The sequence below is a fragment of the Culex quinquefasciatus genome, chromosome 1 (assembly GCF_015732765.1).
Source record: "Culex quinquefasciatus strain JHB chromosome 1, VPISU_Cqui_1.0_pri_paternal, whole genome shotgun sequence".
Classification (NCBI taxonomy): domain Eukaryota; kingdom Metazoa; phylum Arthropoda; class Insecta; order Diptera; family Culicidae; genus Culex; species Culex quinquefasciatus.
The window spans coordinates 120,696,932-120,716,991 of NC_051861.1; the positions used below are offsets into that span (position 1 = coordinate 120,696,932).

The 20,060-nt window shown below is 35.3% G+C and overlaps 1 protein-coding gene across 4 annotated transcripts in view; it reads right to left on the minus strand.

Moving 5' to 3' along the window:
- LOC6053843 (protein phosphatase Slingshot) overlaps positions 1-14,974 on the minus strand; it is a 34,290-nt gene extending 19,316 nt beyond the window's left edge. For 2 of the 4 annotated variants that reach the window (XM_038251705.1, XM_038251696.1), the window contains exon 1: positions 14,441-14,974. Coding sequence is in view for 1 of the 4 variants with exons in the window: in XM_038251696.1 (XP_038107624.1) it covers positions 14,441-14,491 (51 nt within the window). In the remaining 3 variants the exon portion in view is untranslated. Of the gene's footprint in view, positions 1-7,260; positions 7,583-14,440 lie in introns of those variants that run through there. The other 2 variants (XM_038251724.1, XM_038251714.1) reach the window with 1 other exon arrangement.
- Positions 14,975-20,060: the final 5,086 nt, after the last annotated feature.

Consider the following 20,060-nt stretch of genomic DNA (forward strand, 5'->3'; position numbering starts at 1 on the left):
AAATTCTCTACATAAAAATACAGTCCTGACTCGATTATCCGAAGGTTTGTATGGGACTTCTGATAGTTGAATCAAGCACATTTTTTCGAGTTCTGCGATCCCATTTTAGTTAAATTTGAATGATTGATTGCCTTTTAAATTGAAAAATGCCTTTTAAATATTTCATCACCGCCATTTTGGTCGCCATCTTGGATATAAAATTTTTAAATCACTTTAGAGTAGTTGAGGGGTCATACTTCAGCTCAAACATTTTTTTTTCTTGGTTTGATTATCCGAAGTGAATTTTTTCAGAGGCCTTCGGTTAATCGAGCCTGGACTGTAGACCAAATACTATAGAGTTATCTACGTGCGCATGTATTGCGTATACGTACACGAAAAAGATTGAGGTTAAATTTTGTACCGGCCAGCAAAACAAATGGTGCGCTAGTGTGTGTGAGGTTGGGCTTAGATAACTCTATTGAGCAATTCTCTACGAAATCGATCTTTTTTCTTAAATTTTAATTTTTATATTTTTTTATCCGACTGAAACTTTTTTGATGCCTTCGGTATACCCAAAGAAGCCATTTTGCATCATTAGTTTGTTCATATAATTTTCCATACAAATTTGGCAGCTGTCCATACAAAAATGATGTATGAAAATTCAAAAATCTGTATCTTTTGAAGGAATTTTTTGATCAATTTGGAGTCTTCGGCAAAATTTTCAAATCAAGACTAACATTTTAAAAGGGCGTAATATTGAAAGTTTGGCCTTTTTGAAATGTTAGTCTTGATTTGAAAATTTTGAAAATATTGTTTTCGAAAAGATCGGAAAATTTCACAAATGTTTCATATTTTAACATTGTAAATCGGACCATTAGTTGCTGAGATATCGACATTGAAAAATGGTGGGCTGTTTGTGTGAGACTTAGAAAACATCAATTTTCCTGTTTTTAAACCTTTGCATTGCAATATCTCAGCAACTAAAGGTCGTATCATCAAAGTCCGAAGAAGCAAAATAAAGAGAATTTTCTCAGCTGCTCAAAAAAATTTTTTTCAAAAGTGGGCAAACATGTGCACTAATTTAAAAAAATGAAAAACTTCGACTATTTTCAAAAAAGTCACTTAAATATGGATTTAACTTGAAAATGGTACACTTTATCAAAATTTCACTAAAGTACTTATTGATTGCAAATTTGATTTTACATAAAAAAATGAAGTTGAAAAATTTCGACCAAAATTTCGATTTTTTGAAAAAATCAATATTGATTAAAAAATTCATAACTCGGTCAATGATTTTTTGCACAACCTGGAAATTTCTGAAAAGTTGGAATTTTATGTCCTCTAAAACATATCAAAAAAATTAAAAAAATTAAAAATAGTGTTTTTTGCAATTCAATTTTAAGTGATAAAAAGTTAAATAAAAAAATCACCAATTTTTTTTTACCGTGTATCATGTTTTTCCAGTGTAGTCCGTATCCCTACCTACAACTTTGCCGAAGACACCAAATCGATCAAAAAATTCCTTCAAAAGATACAGATTTTAAAATTTTCATACATCATTTTTGTATGGACAGCTGCCAAATTTGTATGGAAAATTATATGGACAAACTAATGATGCAAAATGGCTTCTTTGGGCATACCGAAGGTACCAAAAAAGTTTCAGTCGGATTAAAAAATACAAAAAAAAAATCGAATGGCCGAAATCCTAGAGAACTGCTCTATTACAAAATAAATATAAATGTGAGAAGTTGTTTTGTTTTCGTGAATTGGTCACAAATATTTTGATTGGCGCCATCCACAAATGACGTAGCTTTTTTCTTATGATTTGAGACGATCTTTATAAAAAAGAGCTTTAAAATAATGATTCAATTGATAACAGATGTGTTAACGTATATTTAACAGTTTTTATTGATTTTTGACAGACTTTCTTGCCAAATAGTCCAAATTACTATCTTACTCTAAATTTACAGTTTTCTCATAGAAAAATCAAACAAATATTAGAAAAATGCACACCAAATTGTTGGAAATAGTTTTTCTCATCTGAATCTGGCATAAGTTTTATAAAAATGTTAATTATTAAGGAAAAAACACAGTTTTTCAAAGAATCATAAAAAAAATTATTTGTTCATAGGTGGCGACATGTGTCTTTTAGCTTTGCTGCAAATTCTCTATAATCCGAGCTCTTGTTTATTTGTAGTTGATGACCCGGATTCAAACAAAAATAAATATGCCATCCTAAAAACCATCTCTTTCCTGATGAGTCATCAATGACCTAAAAAAATATATTTACGAAAATGACTTATTATTTTCTTATAGTTCTCTGAATTATTTTCCCATCATAATCTGAATTTTTTAAAGGAAATTTATGGTAAACTGGTTCAATCAAGTTTAAGCTAATTTAATTATTTTTCTCAAAAAATAAACAATGATAATAATTTTTATGCGCAAAAATTATGACAACCAAAAAAATGATTTGAAAAATCTTTAAAATACTGAATAATACGTTCGAAATTACAACTCTGAAAATCACACACCACCACACCATCCTCTCTAATGATAAGGTTTGATCCGCAATGACGCGAGCTGCAGCTCGCCAAAGCGATCAATTCCGGTTATCCAACTTCAATTTGTGCCTACATAGAGAGTGCAGATGAAAATAGAGAAGAGGCGAGTCGTCGAACGAAGAAGAAGAAGCAGAAAAGATCTTCGCGATCCGCGAAATGATGGTCATCGCCGTCATCGTGGTTTTGGTTGCATCCAAACTGCAACTCTATTCGGTTTGGTGGTGCTGGTAATAGTAGCAGTAGTAGTACTACTACCATGCTTGTGTGTGTTGAGCGCCGTGCGCATATGCGTGGATTGATTGTTTCCTAATTTGGTTGTCTCGAAAGTCGTGTGTCGATTTTCGTTGTTTTGGTTGCTTTTGTTGTTGTTGTCTTCTTCTTTCACTCTTCCTACTTAGTTTGTGTTTTCTTTGTTGTTTTTAATAACTTTTGCGCGCTGTTTTCCATTTTTATACCGCGACTACTATTGTTACCCTGGCACATTGTGATCATTGTTATTATTGTTATTATTATTTATTATTGCCGGAGTGTACACACGACAATAATAGCTCGCCAGAGCCGGTTCGCTGGCTGTCCGGTTGTTTATGATGCCCTCGAAATTGACCATTCAAGGGTAATTGGCCCTGGTGCTGGTCACAGAAGAATACCTTCACCACCAGTCTGGTGAAGTTGAGGAGGTTCGAGCCAGTTTTGTCGATTCCCTTGAGAAACGGAAAGAATCAACGACTCGAATCGCCGCACGACCCTGGAGCTGCTTACACTGCGCTAGCTTGTGCAGTTTTAAAAGAGAAAAGATTTCGATCTAGGTTCGTCGATTCGAAGTTATTAACCACTTTTGACATTTGAAATTTTGCCAAAATCGCACAAAACTTCTGATTCTTTTTCGTCGTTTGACGAAACAAGAAATAGTGTTGCCAAAAAATGTGTGAAGCAAAACTCAAAATGCAAATGCAAAACAAGTGCCAGGAAAAAAAGCCGCCGATTACGCTCAGAGACGGCGAGTTATGTCGTGGCCGCGCGGCGGCACCGATGACTTAAACGGGGACAATCGGCCACGATATCGAGCGACGACCAGACAAATGGCATCCGGGGATTGTTTGGGAATGTCTGTCTCGGGTTGAAGTTATTTCCGATGCGTCTTTCGCCGATTAAATGTTAATTTGTAAACTCATAGTACAAAAATGCTGCAGAAACTGTAATCCTGATCTCCCTACATTAAATGCTAGCTTTTGTATCAAAATATGCATGAAGCACGTCAAAAAAAAATCTTGACCGTGAGCGAATTTGACAGCGATCAGCGGCCCTCACTAATACATCTACAACCACTCGAATGAAAAGAGAGAGAATGTTCTGCTCTCTCTCTCTCTCTCTTATCAGCAAGCGTTCCATAGCGTGATGGTAACGAGTTGGATTGAAAACTAATAAGTTGATGCTTCAAACCTCAATCTCAAGTTACGTAGAAATCAATCCTTAGTCCGCAGTCACAACAGAGGAAATTTTCACCAACCTCTGCCAACTCATCTGACTCATCTGGCACGATGCCTTTCGTGATGTCCTAACCCCGGTATGTTGGGACTAATTACAAAAATAATTACGATTAGTCATCCAAAAACACACTCTGCGCTTTCACGCTGAATCACGCAGAGTGAATTTCACGAGTCCGTACAATTCACGTGATCTGTTTGTCTTCTAGAACGTCAAACTTGTCGCGTTCCGTGTGATATTTTTCAGTTATATTTCCCGGGCGTCTCGTAGACTTGACTTGACTGTCTCGTTCTACTGTCCAAGTTAATTCGGCTTGCCCCGGGTGTAGATGGCCGTCCTTCACGCATTAAGCCGTGGACGGCTGTCCACGGTTTCGTCACTTTGTTTTTTCTCTCATTGGGTACAATGTCGTTTTCTCGATTTAAATCGCTAGAGTTAACCCTCGCGATTCGTCTTTGCTTGAGTCTGCCGATCTTCGCTGTTTCGATAAACCTCTCTTTGTCGTTGAATTCTTCAGGCTCATCAAACCAACCCTGGTTGGCACCGAGTTATCACTTCTGGAGCAACATTTGAAAAGGGCGCATAAGCATTTTGACAGTCAGCACTATTTTGCAAATTTCGAGCCGACAGGTAACTATTTAACAGAACCCGCAGTGTTAAAAGGTAGCTGGGAAGGCCAGCCTGTTGGCCCGGAATTTGCAAAATAATTCCAGCTGTCAAAATGCAGCATTTTAAATGCTTATCCGCACTCTTCAGATAGTTTGGTTGAGATGTCACCCGTCCTTCTTTTGGAAGGCGAAACGTCCGTTCAGTCCGAAGTACAGAATTGGAATGACACTTTATTTCGTTTTTCACGTAACTACCGTTTGTTGTTTTGCCTTATAAGGCATTTTTTATGAAATAATAACCGTTTCTGCTGTGATTTGTTTGGCGGGATGACTCCAACCTACATGTCAAACGGCGGGTTTTAAAGGTCATTGTTTTTGTTGACATCTGGTTTGATGACAAGTTTGCTGACAAGGAAGCCTTCCTTAACCTTTTGTTGTATGTTTGACAGGAAACCTTGTAACTACCGGATTCTTCCGTAGCGTCTGCTGGCTCTTTCGTTAATCCTTCGATTCGCTGAAGTTGGGTATGACTACCTCAAAATTTACACGTAATAAACTTTGTGAGTGATATTCTGTGAAGCTTCCTTTCCTTTTTGTCACTTTTCCATCGAAAATACCAGGGAGTAGACGACCTGTCAAACTCCATACAGTGAGAGCCTACCTCTCACCTTTTGGTACTTTGACATGATTTGGTACTTTGACAATTTGAAATGTCACCGTTGGTACCAATGAATTACCCTTTTATCGCACAACTTGTCTTTCATTCGGGTAAAATGTCAATTTTCAATCGTACCTATTGATGGAAATTGAAATAGAAAGTGATTAGAATTAATTTATTTATCATTTTGTTCAATTAAACAAACATTAGTTACTTTTTTTAACATGCTTATGGCATTATTAATTACTAGGCTGCCGGTCTGCAGGCCTTGCTATGTTTGATAAGCCCACTGCAGCACCAAGTACACCGACCTCCCGCTCCAGTGCACCGCCGGAAGTCGCGCTGACTGAGCACGGCCGAGAGTAGGCTGTTCCTGGTCCCGGATCGATGCTAACAGGCCGAGGAGGAACAGGTTGAGTTGATGCAGCTGTTCAAAAACGTTTAGATTCAGATAAAAGCGGTCCGCCGGTTCCGGTTGGCGAGATCTAGTTAGAGATCGAGGCGTTTACCCTGGTGTCCTTTCCGGTATGGTCCTTTGAATGATCGTGCAAACTGAGGCCGAGTGGGAGGAGGTCCAGCGGATAAATTAGTGAAACTACAAGGTGGCGGAAGTGAGCAAAAAACGACTGGCAGAAGAATGCGATCTGAAAAACGTTCATTCTGGAACGGTTGTTAGCGAAGGAGGCAAGGGTCACGGTCACAGGGCAACATTTATTTTGATATACAATTTTTGTTCTTCTTCCGGGCCTAGCTGGTGCTGGTCGGTTTGGCCTAGCCGAACTAGTTAGCCATTTTCTGGACACTGAAAGATTCGGCAGCACGTCGATTCCATAGGGGTTTGGGCTTGGATTTGGGTTACTTTAATTGCCGGCATCTGAAGAAGCGGTAGTGGCCATCTCCAACCGTGGCGGGACATGGAAGTTTGAACAGTAGACGACGGGGCAGCAAACGGAAAATTCCAGCTTGGAAGCGACGTCCCGGTGGAGCTTGCCTTTTGCCTACTATATCTGTGGGAGGAAACCAAAGTTTTATTGATATTATCATCATTAAATTATTTTCCTACTAAACTTGTTACACTTACTCGAAACTGAAGCACGAATGATAATAATCGAACTACTTTTAAGAATTTTTCGCTCCTGTCACTGTTTTTTCTGCTAGCATGTTTTGTGTGATGTTTACAAACAATCTCCGCCATATTGCAAATGATGTGCGGTAGGCTGAAATCACCATCTGTCATCCCCCTGGAAAATACCAAACAAATCGACTTCTTTCCACTTCCCAGCAACGAAACGTCACTCCAGGCATCCATCCAAAACCAAAACAATCATCGCACACTTGGACCGCAACCGTGCTTGCTCGCTCGCTCACCAATACACAACCAAACTCAACTCAACTCACTCGCCCTCCCTCACCGTTCACCGCTCACACACCGTTGTTGCACTTTTTTTCATTCTCTGTCTCTCTTCACACCTCGCAATTTTCCTCACTTCTCACTCCCGTGAAGGTGAGATGATCCCTTTGTTGCCATTCACCACACCAAACAGTGCAGCAGCTGTCAAGTGGGATGATTCCCGCTCACTCTCACCGTCCCAAAAACGGGAATGATCCCCCCTCCTCCTCCCACCAAACCGGTCCCCTCTCACTTCAGTGACCAAAACGGAAGCTCGCGCTGACGAAAGAAGGGGTGAGAGAGTGAGAGCGGGTGTGTGGGGGCAACTTGGTCCAGTGAACTTTCTTCTTGGCGATTTTTTTTTTTTTGCTCTGCACGGCTTGCTGAGACATTAATCATCCGTCTCCAGGGGTAAAACCGGACCTTTTCTGACTTTTCGAGAATTGCTAGAAGAGGGAGGAGGTCGCCGTAATCGTTTTGACTTTTTCCGATGGTCACTCACTCGATCTCAGGGGGGGGGGCTCCACCAAAAGCAGCTGAAAGGAATCACACCAACAACAACAAAAAACAACTCACTCTTATCCAACACGCACGATTTTCCTCCTCCGAGCTGACACCATTTTTTTCGACGTTCAAACTTTTTCGCTCTTTTCAGCTCGGGCACTAAAAAATCTCGAAACTTTCAGTTCTTGGCCTAACCTTGGACATCCACCACCAGTCAGTCAGATCTGCATCTTTTGCCTCAACAACTCAACAGCAGCACACACTTCTCTGCACGCAGCAGCACTACTCTATTCTACTCTACACAATGCTCTGTGTCCGTACAGCGTCGTCGGTGTTGGGGTCGCGCGAGATAAAATAAAGTACAAAATACAGAAAAAAAAATCTGCTACTATTGCGAAAACAGCACCAAATTCAGACATGCGAGACACTGGCAGGCAGCAATACCAAGTCGTCGTCGTAGCAGGCCGAGCGCACCAACACACTGCTGGGGCGGAGTGCCATTCATACACGCATACGCGCACGTTTTCTCGTTCGGAAGAAAGACTCATTCATACAGCGGGCCGCGGGTTTTGAGTCACGTTGTAGACCAAATACATGCAAAATGCAGGAACCTCGTGGAAACAGCCCTTTTTTTGTCAACATAAGGTAGACAAACCCTTTTTGAGAGTTACTTCCACCCTTTTTTTCAAATTTACCTGTCGTTACCCTTTTCGAAAAGGGTTACCACCAATAAACTTGAAAAAAAAGGGTGGAAGTAACTCTCAAAAAGGGTTTGTCTACCTTATATTGACAAATAAAGGGTAGACAGAACCCCTTTGATCCTGAGTGTAGTTAAGTATTTACCGCGATCAAGTTGACAGTACGACGCGAACGAAATGTTTCAAGAAAATCTACCGCGGTGTGTGTGTGTGTGTGCAACCAACCAAACGGGACCACGCGGCCGCTTCTTACAAATTGAGTTTTTTCCAGGTATTTTAGATCTACATTCTATACATGCAAATAACTCGCATACGCATTTGGAAGGTGTTAGCTCTGCCGAGCTTCGGTGACCCATTTCTCTACGCAGGCTAGCCGTGCGCGAGGTACCTCAGCTTGAATCGACAAGCCCCGGCCCTGAAGAACGTTTGCATCAATCGGATTCAAACGTTGTTTAGAACCTCCGAACCCTTGTCAAATGCAGGGTTGTTACGGAAAAGTCGAAAAAACATCCGCGCCTTCCCAAAACCCAATCCGCGCCATATTAACAAAAATAATTTCGCGACAAACATACAACAGAGTTTATTTTTTATGAATTTAAAAAAAAAATATTTTGGATCAAAAATCAAGAGATCCATCAAAAGGAGCACAACAATCACAAACGATTAAATAAAATTGAATTCAATAAATGCAATTTTATATCAAGAATAGCCGCATGAGGCCGAATCTCAGAACGCAGAATCTTGAAACGCCAAAAATTTTGTGGACAAATTTATTTTTGCTAGGATGAAGTAAACCAGAGGGAAAAGCCATAACAATAATTTTGGCAAAAAGAGAAATTCTAAATATGAATTTAAAACATTTTGAAATATAAATATGAAAAATAAAAAAAAATCGAAAATTTATGGAATGAAAATGGTCATGAGGATTTGAAAATTTAAACACAGTTCGTATTTGATGATTCTCGCCAAAAATTCACTCATAAAAATCGAATCACCAAATTTGTATTATTTTATTAAGAATATAAGAATTTAAGAATTTTAGAATTTAAGAATTTAAGAATTAGGGATTTAAGAATTAAGGAATTTAAGAATTAAGGAATTTAAGAATTAAGGAATTTAAGAATTTAAGAATGTAAGAATTTAAGAATTTAAGAATTTAAGAATTTAAGAATTTTATGTACACAGCAACCAAGGAAGTTGTTGTCTTCTTATTTTAAAATTGTTGAACTTACGGACCCAATCCTGAAATAATTTGATTATAAAAATTGACAAATTTTGTTGTAAATCGTTATGGAAATAGTAGCTTAGGGGATGAATAAAAAATTATATTGATATTTCCCGTAGTTTTGAAGATACCAAAATGTCTGTAACAAAAACCTGAGTGCAAAAGCTCTGGTTGATGTGCACCGTTAAGAATTTAAGAATTCAAGAATTTAAGAATTTAAGAATTTAAGAATTTAAGAATTTAAGAATTTAAGAATTTAAGAATTTAAGAATTTAAGAATTTAAGAATTTAAGAATTTAAGAATTTAAGAATTTAAGAATTTAAGAATTTAAGAATTTAAGAATTTAAGAATTTAAGAATTTAAGAATTTAAGAATTTAAGAATTTAAGAATTTAAGAATTTAAGAATTTAAGAATTTAAGAATTTAAGAATTTAAGAATTTAAGAATTTAAGAATTTAAGAATTTAAGAATTTAAGAATTTAAGAATTTAAGAATTTAAGAATTTAAGAATTTAAGAATTTAAGAATTTAAGAATTTAAGAATTTAAGAATTTAAGAATTTAAGAATTTAAGAATTTAAGAATTTAAGAATTTAAGAATTTAAGAATTTAAGAATTTAAGAATTTAAGAATTTAAGAATTTAAGAATTTAAGAATTTAAGAATTTAAGAATTTAAGAATTTAAGAATTTAAGAATTTAAGAATTTAAGAATTTAAGAATTTAAGAATTTAAGAATTTAAGAATTTAAGAATTTAAGAATTTAAGAATTTAAGAATTTAAGAATTTAAGAATTTAAGAATTTAAGAATTTAAGAATTTAAGAATTTAAGAATTTAAGAATTTAAGAATTTAAGAATTTAAGAATTTAAGAATTTAAGAATTTAAGAATTTAAGAATTTAAGAATTTAAGAATTTAAGAATTTTTTGTTCTCTTGGTCGTTTTTTATTTTTAATTTTCAGAATTTATCATTTTTGACTCTTTAATTTTTTAAATTCTTTAATTAAATTTGAGTTAATTTGTTTGAATTTTGAAATCCAAAATGTTTCTAGTTTTGAATTTATTTTATTTTTGAATTATAAATTTATAAAATTTCGTATATTTGAATATTTGAATTCTTGTTTTTAAATTTTCAGTAAAAAAGACTATAAAAATAAAAAATATATTTAATTTCTGAATCTTCGAGTTTTGAATATTGCAGCTTTCATTTTTGAATGTTTTGATCTTTTATTTTTTCCCCAAGAAATCTAGAAAAAAAAATCTTTCTATGGGGTGGGTTTTACTACAATTCAACGGCGAAGAGCCAGCATCCGCATTTCAGCACAGTACGGCCACGGAAACAAGCCCCAATAATCATTTTTCTTACTTCCTGGTATATAACTTCGAGAAAAGTTTGAAAAATTATTCACATGATTGAAATCCTTTATAAAATAAACAATAAATAAGGTTAAAAGAACGATACTCAAAACTCAAAAGATGTTAAAAATATTCAAAGCCGGTAAAAATTAGTTGAGTGTAGTAATAATTTTTTTTAGGAAATCCTCATCAAAACATTTAAAAAATAATCTTTTTTTTACGTTTTTTATTAAGAAAATACAAACAAACATTTTCGAAAGAAAACACAATATTGTTTCAGTAACAGATATCGAAGCAAATTAAAAAAACCCTGATTCCCTGATAATACTTTTCTTTATTACAAATTAATTTTATCTCTCTCAATTATTTTAAATACTAACCAAATTTCACATCCGCGCGAAATCCGCGCCTAAGCAAAATTTGCCAGCAAATCCGCGCTGTCCGCAACAACCCTGCAAATGGACAAGGACCCAAGCGCGTATATAGTTGATAGTAATTTATGATTTTTTACCTTTTTGCTTTCCTCACGTTACTGAGGAAAGGCTATAAAATCACTCGAAAAATGAACTTCTCAATTAGACCTCCTAGACCCACCTTCATGTATACTTATCGACTCAGAATCAAATTCTGAGCAAATGTCTGTGTGTGTGGTGGGATGTTGATCAAGAAATTGTCACACGATTATCTCGACATTGGCTGAACCGATTTTGTCCGTTTTGGCATCATTCGATCCGTCTTGAGGTCCCATAAGTCGCTATTAAAAATTATGAAGTTTAGTTAAGTACTTCAAAAGTTATGCCAAAAAAAAAACGATTTAAACAAAAGTCCGGAAGATTGTAAAAAGGGTGGTTTTTGTAAGAAAACCCGTCATGCTATACATTTTTAGAAAAGTATTTAAAAGACCTTTCCAACGCGTTCAAGACATTGAAGATCTGACAAATCTATCAAAAGTTATAAGCACTTAAGTGTTATTTATACGCTTTTTGGAGGCCGGATCTCAGATATTTTGATGAAAACGTTGTTCGGATCTCTCATGCGACATATCGTTGGATAGGTATTCAAATAAGCTTTCCAACGCTTCCAAAACATTGAAGATCTGACAACCCTATCGAAAGTTATAAGCACTTAAGTGTTATTTACGCACTTTTTGCATTTTGGATAGCACCCTTTAAATGTGAGGAAGGCGCCAACCACCTAAGGGTGGATTAAGTAACGTTTTTAATTTATTTCAGCATAAAATTTTTTTTTAAGACATCTAAAAATTTTAATAAATATTAGATGATCATGATGGCATGCATTTGACACAGATTTTCACAATATGTTCAATGAATAAAAAGTTTTTAATTACTTTGTTAATAAGTACATCAAACAATAGTTTGTTTTTGGGAAAATATTTTAAACTTTAAAACTAAATTCATTAAGTTATTCAAAAAGTTTGATTCCCTTAAACTTTTTTGTGAGTATTACGATTGATAATTGCTTGATTTAAAGTTATCGGAAAACTGAAATATCGTAATCGAAATATCGAAATCCAAACGTTTTTTTTTTTAATATTGAACATATCGACGCTGTCGAGCACTCTTGTCGCATTCGTCATTTCGACGTTCCGAGAAAAACGCGTTTAAGTATTTGACCTTGAATAAACAAAAACAAGAGCCCTGAAGTTTGGTTGTATTTGGTTGCCAGAGTCCCGAGTTATAATTAATTTACAAATGTGTACGGTAGTCTAACTTGTACGTGCGTCAAACGCGTTCTGACCTGAAATCCCTTTGGCCAGTTGTCGCACTTATGTAAAGTGACAAAAATGCAAGGAGTTTTTTTTAGGATTTCGTTGAATATCTCAGGATTGAAATCAGACTTTGGGGATCTGTGAAGGTCAAAAGGTGAGGCATTGTGAGCTGCACAAAATTTATTCAAAATATATAACATCCAAATTCACATAATTAAAGAGAGAACAACATGGTAGATTTTTTTTTAAACGAAAGCGTTTCTTTTAAAAAAAAAAGACAAAAAAATATGACAGTTCAGTTTGAGATCGTTGGGACGGTACGTGCTCTGATATTCTTAAGTAGAAAAAAAAAATCAAAAAATTATTATTAAATTTAAAATCCTAAAAGAAAAAAAACTTAAAACGCAAATTAAAAATTTAAAAAAAAATCCAAAAATTCAAAAAAATCCGAATAACAAAAAAAATAAATTACAATACACTTAAACTCATAAATTCCAAGAATTTCAATACAGTTTAGACTCGATTATCCGAAGGCCTTGGCAAAATGTCACTTCGGATAATCGAATCACGAAGATTATTTTTTTCAAATCCAAGATGGCGGCCAAAATGGCGGTGGTGAAATATCAATAAAATGAATTATTTAAAAATAAAAATTCGAGATTCGATTATCCGAAGTGAGGACTTTAGATAATCGTTTACGAGCTGTTTTTAAATTTTTGAGATAATAAAGTCTTTTTTTCTAGCTTATTTTTTTTTTGAATTTTTCTTTGCTTGAAAATTTTAATTTTAGATTTTTTGTTTATTCTTCAATATTTTTATTACAGATTTTCTATTTCTCGTTTTTTCAAGTTTCAAGTTTTTTTTATTTATGCATTTTTTTACTTTTTTTTTGTTTTTGAATTCCTTAACTTCTGATTTATTTGAATATATTTATATTTTAATATTTAAAAAAGTCTGTTTTATTTTTATTTTTGATTTTATTTTTCAAGAAAATTTAATGTCGTTGTTAAACAAAAAGAAAGGTTCTTCTGATAGAGGCACATCTGGATTTTCAATATTATCTATAAAAATACTTTTTTCAAATGGAGATTTGCGTTCCTTCCGAGCTCCATACTTGCCTTAACACCAAGTACCTATATGTGTAAAAAAAATACATGTTTGGGAATTTTAAAAATAAACACTGACCTAGCACTGACATTGCTTTGTTAATTTTTTAAGTATACCAGCAAATAAACCATATTTCTAGAGTTTTTAAAAAAGGCCCAATAAACCAAATTTCCAGTTTTTGCTTTTTGGGTGTTTTTGAAACCGCTTTGAGAGCTTAAAAAACACCCAAAAAGCAAAAACTGGAAATTTGGTTTATTGGACCTTTAAAAAAAACTCCAGATTTTATTTATAAAAATATGTTTATGTTTTCTCTCTAAATAAAAAAAAACATTAGTGCTTCAGTTTTTGAAGCATCTTTCATACATTTTTAAGAATTTATTTTTTATTTTTTTCAGATGCTAGTCTTTTTTATTAATTTTTTTTTGCATAAATTTTATGAAGTTTTCTATGTCTAAAAATTTTAATTTTTTAGTTTTTTTAAATATTTTCAATATTTTAATTTTAGGTTTTTCTATTCGACTGCAGTTAGCGGCAGACTGCAGCATGCCGATCCCATAAGTTGGGGCGCGGGTTCGATTCCCGCCTTATTCTTCTGGCCTTCTATCGGATGGGGAAGCAATTAATTTTTTTTTAGATTAGAATTGACATTAATTTGGTCATGCAAAATTCTGCATTTTTGTATGACCCAATGTCACCCCTGATGACGGTATCTAAACAAAGGATGAAATTTTGAACAACTATCATTCAATTGTGTAACGCAGCAACCTTTCGGGGGGCGCCTGTAACGACAAATCTTTCTTATATTCTTTCTCTCATGAGATCTCTTCAGCAACTAGATTCAGAGACCAATCATCATCATCATTGCCCTTACCATCATCATCATCATCATCATCGGAGGATGTGAAGGCAACGCAACGACGAAGAAGGCAAGTAAAATAGAAATAAAGAGCAGAGTTGAGCAGAGCAGAGTAGAAGCAAAAAAAAATCATTCCCAATTTTGCACAGGAATCGCTGCCCGTTTACGGTAGCAAAAGAGTGCAGTAGGCTCTGCCGATTCTTTGCTCAGCTTGGATGGCCTTCGGCCAAGGAAGATCGACTTGTTGAAGGACTACTAGATTGATCGATTCGATGGCTGCCTACCGTGTTGGAACCTGCAAGACTGGCCGAGCGCTGGATCGTCACCAGGGCCATCGCATCGTGATGTCGTCGGGGCCACGGCCAAACTTGGAACCACTCCGTGGACCGACTCGCCTCTCTCAAGGGTTCCGAATTTTCCACACGCGCGCACACACCACACACGTAACTTTCGAAACGACCGACCGAACCAGAAAACGGGTTTATCCGCTTCTTCTGGACGACCCAGAGCCAAGAGGAAAAGTTGATTTCCACGCGACGAATTTTCCTTGCGTTTTTTTTTTCTTTCTTCCTTTTTTGGGGCGCACTCCTCGTGGAAAAAAGGCCCACGGGGTGGAATCACCTCACTGTTCCCGGAACGGAACCGGGGAGGACACACTCCTCCTCTTTTACTGCACGGGAAGGCAGTCTTGGCTGCGCCGCGGACACTGGTTCTTTTTTTCACTTCACCACCGAAAATCAACCCGATGAAAAAAATAATAAATGCTGGCGATTCAGAGTCGAACTTCTGCCCTCTTCACTCAATCGAAAATGACTGAACCTGTGTGTGCAAGACAGGAGGGCTGCAAAAGTGTGTTTGTGTGTTTTGTCGATGCACGCACCAACACGCGCACACTGTTTGACAGGCAGGCAGGGATGCCAGACTTTTATGTAATGCAGAAGGGAAGGACACTTTTCTTTTTATTTTCATCTGGAGTTTTTTTTTGGAAAGGTCCAATAGAGTTATACACTCAACCCCCGGTGGTTGGTCACTTTTTCGTTTGACACTTTTTTAGTTTGTACCCCGTTGGTTGGTTAAAGTCAAACTAAAAAGTGACGAACTGTCACTTTTTACACGGCGCTCACGCACACTATCAAAACAAACGTTCGGTAGTAGTGTGAGCTCCGTGTAAAAGGGGTGTCAAACTAAAAAGTGACCCCGTTCGTTTGACAACAGTTGGTGTCAAACCACCGGGGTTTGAGTGTATAAACCCGATCTCACGCACACTAGCACGCCATTTGTTTTGCTTTCCGGTACAAAATTTAACCTCAATCTTTTTCGTGTACGTACACGCAATACATGCTCACGAAGATAACTCTATAAACGAAATTCCAGTGTTTGCTTTTTGCGTGTTTTTGAAACCGCCCAAAAAGTAAAAACAAAAAAAATGGTTTATTGGACCTTTAAAAAACTCCATTAAGGGAGAACTATAGAAAAATCACACGATAAAATATTTCAATATTACCCTGACGACCTTTGGATTGTGAGTCCAACTACCTACCAGCGACTCCACCGGGACAGGACCCAGAAAGACGACTCCTACACCTGGACTGAGCTAACGACCTAACCTCTAGGTAAGACCGGGCCAACATTTACTTCCCTATCCGACGGAAGGCGTGATCAGACAAATCTCGTCTCAAAATTTGCCACCGGGGCCACACTTACCCCTACTCCACGTGTCCCGGGGTTTTGCATTTTTGCCTTCCTCACCTAACTGAGCAAAGGCTATAAAATCACTCGAAAAATTAACTTATTAGTTTGACCACGTAGACCCACCTTCACGTATACATATCGACTCAGAATCATGTTCTGAGCAAATGTCTGTGTGGATGTGTGTAGGTGGGTGGGCAGAAAAATTGTCACTCGATTATCTCCAGACTGGATGAACGGATTTTGACCGTATTAGTTTCATTCGATCTGTCTTGGTGTCCCATAGGTCTCTATTTAAGGGTGGTTTTTGCAAGAAAATCTATCATGTTATACATTTTCAGAAAGGTATTAAGAAGACCTTTTCAATGAGTCCAAAACATTGAAGATCTGATAACCCTATCAAAAGTTATTAACACTTAAGTGTTATTTTACACTTTTTGGAGGCCGGATCTCAGATATTTCAATGAAAATGATGTCCGGGTCCCTAATGCGACCTGTCGTTAGTTAATTTCAAATGAGCCTAAACATTAAGGATCTGACAACCCTATCAAAAGTTATTAGCACTTAAGTGTTATTTATACACTTTTTGGAGGCCGGATTTCAGATATTGTGATAGAAATATTACCTGAATTACCATGTGAACTATCGTTGGATAGGTTTTTTATCAGACCATGCCGATGAGCAAGAAATATTTAAGTCTGTGAACCCTATCAAAAGAAATGAGTAATAAAGTTGATTTGTTAAACATATGAATATGAGGAAGGCACCAACCACCTAATGTAAGGTACGCACATCGGAAGGAACCGGTCAAGAAAAAAAATCAAATGGGCAGCAGTGGCAGCGCAAGCAAGTCAGATAGGGTGAAGAAAAGCCCCAAGAAATTGTCAAATCAATCCGAATTTTGAAACGGAATCTAATTAGAATCGTATACAAACTCCGTTTCAAACGCAACAACCGGTTCGAACACGGAACCGGTTGTTGCGTTTGAAACGGAATTTGTATACGATTCTAATTAGATTCCGTTTCAGAATTCGGATTGATTTGACTGGGCAAAATACGAGCGCAAACTGTCAAAGCCTGTTGCGCCACAGGCTCATGTACACGCTTACGACAAACCACTCAATTTTTGTACGGCGCAACAGATTTTTTCGTGCAACAGAAGAGATGCGTACTTCCCCAGTTAACTCAATCCGAATTCTGAAACGGAATTTGTATACGATTCTAATTAGATTCCGTTTCAGAATTCGGATTGATTTGACTGGGTCGGTTTGGTGGTGCGCGGATCGAGGCGCGGATAATAGACGTATCCAGTTTGAAATGGCCGCTAGGTGGCCAATGGTGTTAAAAATGACAGCTTCCATGTATTTGAATATGGGAGCTCAGGAAAACTTAACTTTTAAGCAATAAGATCATTATTTATGATAAAAGTATTGATTGATTAGGTGCACAAAATGTGTATAGAATATTATTAAAATAAAAACTGTTCGAAAAATTTGCAATTGAGATAAGTACACCATTCGATTCAGCAGGAATTTTGGGCACCAAAAATAGGGTATATGGCCCTATTTTGGACCTACTATGCAAAGCGTCAAGACATTTCGCATGGTTCTCAGGAACGGTCTAACTAATTTGGCTCGTTTCAGGATTGTTTTGTGCCTTAATTTATGCTTAACAAAGTGTACTATTGAAAATTGAAAATAATTTAACTATTTCATTGTAATAAGCATTTCAACTAAAACATTTTTTGGATGCTTTTTGGACTTATTGAATGTATTTTGGAGACATCGCTGAACCTATTTTGGACCCACTCTCTGATTGGTTGAAATTTGGACAACTCAAATTGCGGCCTGTGGTGCAACACGCACACTTACAAAAAACTCGGTTTGATAAACCAAAGGGCCTATCCACGATTGTAATTTGGAAAATATTTATTTCAGAAATTAAATAATTATGATAAAACATAGGATTTGAATTTGAAAACGTGTTTTAATTATATTGAATGGAAACTCACGCATCTTTATCAGATATTTGTCCTATTTGCAATTTGCGTATTCTTACGACCTAATTGTTCAAGCATTAGAACATAAAAGACAACCCGTTAATAGTCGCAATAAAAACACCTTAACTTAAAATCAAATGAATGACAGAGATACCTAACAAGTTACAATGAAAAAAGGTTCTAAATTTTACGCAGAGCTTAAGTTTAAATATGATTAAACAATGAAGAAATTTTAAAGGGAGATTATAGCTTGTAACTTGGTGTGAAACTTTCTCATCTGCCATGTTAAACTTTACAGTTGCTTGACAACAAGTTTAACTACATGTTGCACTTTTAAAAACAATTGTAATATTTGAAAAAAATCTTTGTTTCAATACCAGGGTGCCTTTGATAGTCATAGTTTGTCTTGTTGAAAGCAGATTTGAGGTGTTCAAACATTATTTTTGCTTCGAACTTACCATCACTTAGGTTGCTGATATAGTTTTTAAGAAAATCATTTATGTCAATATTTAGTTAACTATGTTTATAAGCTTTTAACATAATACATATATATTTTAGGTAAAATTGCTAAAAATTCAGAAATTTGCCTAAAATTCGTTGAAACTAGTTTTGTTTATAAAATTATAGACTTACTGAATTCAAAGAACGAATCATTTTTTTTACATTTTATATTGTTTTAATGAAAATGCCTTTAAATTAGGAGATTTTATTGAATTATGTTTCAAAAACAAATAATATTTAATAATATTTATTATTTACAAACTTATTTTACCTTTTCCTAGTAGAAGATTGTCCGAAGAATCCGAAAATGCATTCCGTTTTACGATTCAAAATCATGTTCATTGAGAAAATCATGACACTTTGAGAAGATTAAAATAATGGTATTTATCAAAATTTTCTTAATTATAGTTAATTAACTTTTCAAAAATATTCTTGAAAAGTTCTTCATGAGGTACTTTGAGCACTTCTCTACCACAGTCAGTATGATTCCATACCATTCCGTACGTATTTAATTTGTACTCTTCATTTAGCGAAAAAATCTCAAACCTATCAAAGTCACCCAGATTTACGGTAATCAGATATGTCTCATATAATAAAATTCATAAAGTTAACATCGTATTAACCTCTTATGATAATTTGTTTTGGAAGATTTATATTTTTCAAGCTGGTTCAATTGTGTTTCTAACATGATTGACACGGTAAAATCTAAAAGTGTAATTTATTATGAGCCAACGCTGCCAATTGTGAAAAATACGTTATACCTGTATTTTTAAATATAATATATTGATAGATATGCAAAAATCAGTCAAAACTTACAAAAAATCAATTTTCCATATGTATATTTCTCTGATTAGTTTGCAATACGTCGTAAGAGCCATCACGATCTCCGACACTTATTTGATTTTTTTTTCTCTGAATCAAACCAAATTTTGTTTGTTTTCCAGTAAAGAGCTTTTTAAAGACTTGCAGATGACTTTTCAAAGCATTTTTTATTTATAATTCGCAAATTGATCGATAACTGATCGAAAAAATGATTTGTTTACAAATAGCACTTAGGATCTTTTTAAAACGAACTCAAGATTTTTTTAATTTAATTCATACGACTTTTTCAAAAACCACTCGTAAGCGATGTTGACAGCTCCTGTCACGGTGACAGCTGACGATTTAATGAACTAGACCCTTTAGGTTTTTCAATCGTTTCCCCTTCAATTCCAACAGGGTAGCCAGTTTGCATTTTTTGAAGAAAATTTTAAAAATATATGCAGCTAAATTGGTGATAATGATGTTAAGACAAACATAAATCAACATCAGTTTAAATTTTGGGATACTTTGCAATCGGTCCTTACAATCATCTAAATCTCTATCATCAATTTGGATTTTTATCGTTTAAAAACACATTTTGATTGTTTCTGTTAATCATTTGCTTTTAAAGCTTAGATTTCTTTCAAATAATTACAGTAAAGGAATGCAATTCAAAATATTAAATTAAAAATTTCAATTAATGTTAATGAAATATCGAAATAAATTGATAAACAAAACTGGCAACACCTTGTTATACATGTGTTGGTGATAGCCTTGAACCGACGGCAAAGTAGCTCCAAAAACTCATCCAACGCGGCTGATTTGAAAAAATATTTTGAATTGAGTTTTTTTCGATAATAGAATAGTTATTTAAATGGTTTAGTGACGAAACACATAAAAGAATTAAATAGACA